The sequence below is a fragment of the Papilio polytes genome, unplaced genomic scaffold (assembly GCF_000836215.1).
Source record: "Papilio polytes unplaced genomic scaffold, Ppol_1.0 DF824213.1, whole genome shotgun sequence".
Taxonomy (NCBI): domain Eukaryota; kingdom Metazoa; phylum Arthropoda; class Insecta; order Lepidoptera; family Papilionidae; genus Papilio; species Papilio polytes.
Window position 1 is genome coordinate 74,431 of NW_013524991.1, and position 2,213 is coordinate 76,643.

Here is a 2,213-nt window from a genome sequence, read left to right on the forward strand (position 1 = left end):
GGCGCCCACACCGCCCCGCACGTGAGTTCGCCTTCTATTCTTATATCACACTCGTTTTATGTTTCGCGATGGCCATCTCATTCCATAAAAAATTAATTCTCACTTAGCTCCAGCTCAGCGAGTATTCAATATTTCTGATAAATTAATCTCCAAAAGTCACTTTCTCTCTCAATATTGTAGAATGCTACACCTGAGCATATGAATGTGTTCTTTTCAATAAAATTATTTTAAACTGTTACATTGATTGTTTCAGGCCAATACAAATTCCTAGAGAAAGAATAAATCGTAAAACTTCACACACCAGAAACGCTGCTGACAGCGCTGCCGCTGGTGATAAGAATGATAAAAATATAGCTATGTCTCACAAGCTCTCTCCGAAACAACAGAAAAATATTATTAGTCCTATGCAGATAAGAAGTACAAGAAATCTTAAAACCAACCTCACTACACAACAAAATAACATTAAAAAACGCAGATCGGTTATCGTAGTAACAAAGAAACCGCCTGGCCTCAGTCCGAAACAGGCAGCGAAAGAACCGGTCAATACGGAGCGAGTAGTCAGGACAAGTAGACGTCGGAAACTAGACCAAGTTCAGGAAAAATTGACGACAAAAGTAACCGCCGCAGAAACAAGAGGAAAGAGGATTCGCGCGGAAAGCGAAACAAACCTTAACAAGGGGAACGGGAACAAAGGACGTAACGCGAAAGCCTCGGATAAACCCAAAGAGAGTCCGCCACAAGGTAGAACAACACGTGGACGAAAGGCGTCCGCGGAGAAAGTACAAACACCAAAGAAAATGACAAGAACCAAAATTCTAAAACAAACCGTTGCTGTAACAAAACCGTCACCGAACATAAAGGCTAGAACTAGGAAGCTAAGTAAAGTAAATTTAAATGACAGGTCGCCTGTGAAAGACTTACGAAGGACTCGAAAAACAAACGCAAATCAAACAGACCCACCGGCGGAGATCGCCAACGGCCGGGGAAGAAGGGGCAAGGCGGCTGCGCCGGTTGCCAAACAAACTGCAAGTAAGAAAACGAAAAGGAACAAGTCGTACAATGAGGATTTGGATGCAGACCTTAAGCCGAAACGGGGAAGGAAAACTATCGCTCCCAAAAATGTTCAAGATGAGTTAAGCAATGCGCAAAGTACACAAGCACAAAAACGAGCGACACGAAACACTGTTAATGTTGAAAACGTAAACAAAAAGACACGAGGCAGAGCCGCGGTGCCGCAAGATGCGGTCGAACTTAAAAGACGCGCTAATAAAGGAGATACGGAAAATTCCGGCCGAGGGAACAAGAGGAAAACGGCCAACGAACAATCACCGTCTAAACGAGGAGCGGCCAAAACCAAAGTTGCAAACAAAGAGTCTGTTAATAGTGTGGGGCGCGTTGCCGCTGGAACCGCTAAGCCGCGAGCGACGGTCAACAGAAAAGGCAGGAATACGATCAAAGCGAAGGAAACGTGTGTAGAAGCTGGGGGCGAGGTTCCCGCCGCCAGGGGCTCCAAAGAGACAGCGAAACAGAAACTGCTCCTTACTGCTAAAAACGCGAACACCAACGTCGCACACAAACCGGTGAGTTTATACTATTACTAGCTTCGCCCGCGACTTCGTCCGCGTGGAATTAAAAAAAAACAAAAGTGAGAAGTCTATGTGTTCTTCCAGACTATCATCTACATCTATGTTAATTTTCATCGAGACTTAAGCTACAAAGTCTAATTTATCGATGGATGTTTGCATCCATCATCCATTCATCTAAACTTTTGCATGTATAATAATAGTTATATTCAATTAAGATTAAAATTCATTGTAGTTGATATTGACGTCGTCTTCTCTGCGTCTTATCCATGAATACCTAATTATGTTTCTGCCATACCATATCAAGCGTGTGTTTATTTTATGTAAAGTTTGCTGGAGTATATGTTGTCTCGTCGCAGAGCGCAGCGCCGCCCGCACGCAAGAGGAAGGCCGCCGACCCGGCTCCGGCTAAAGGTGACTAGTTTTATTAAAAAAAGAGTTATTTGAAAATATGCTGTGATTGCTGACATCTTAGGCAAAAAAGAAGTATGTGTTTACGCTTTATTATAATAGTATAGATAATACATAAGTAAAAAGTGTACGTTGTGTATTTCAGCGGGTCCTTTGGCGCCGAAGACGCGTCGCGCGGCCGCGGACAGCCCGCGCACTGCCCGCACTGCCCGCACTGCC

At 44.1% G+C, this 2,213-nt stretch overlaps 1 protein-coding gene across 1 annotated transcript in view; it reads left to right on the top strand.

Moving 5' to 3' along the window:
* LOC106110619 (serine/arginine repetitive matrix protein 1-like) overlaps positions 1-2,005 on the top strand; it is a 6,956-nt gene extending 4,951 nt beyond the window's left edge. The window contains exons 4-5 of the mRNA XM_013292503.1: positions 369-1,580; positions 1,943-2,005. Coding sequence (XP_013147957.1) covers positions 369-1,580; positions 1,943-2,005 — 1,275 coding nt within the window. The remainder of the gene's footprint in view (positions 1-368; positions 1,581-1,942) is intronic.
* Positions 2,006-2,213: the final 208 nt, after the last annotated feature.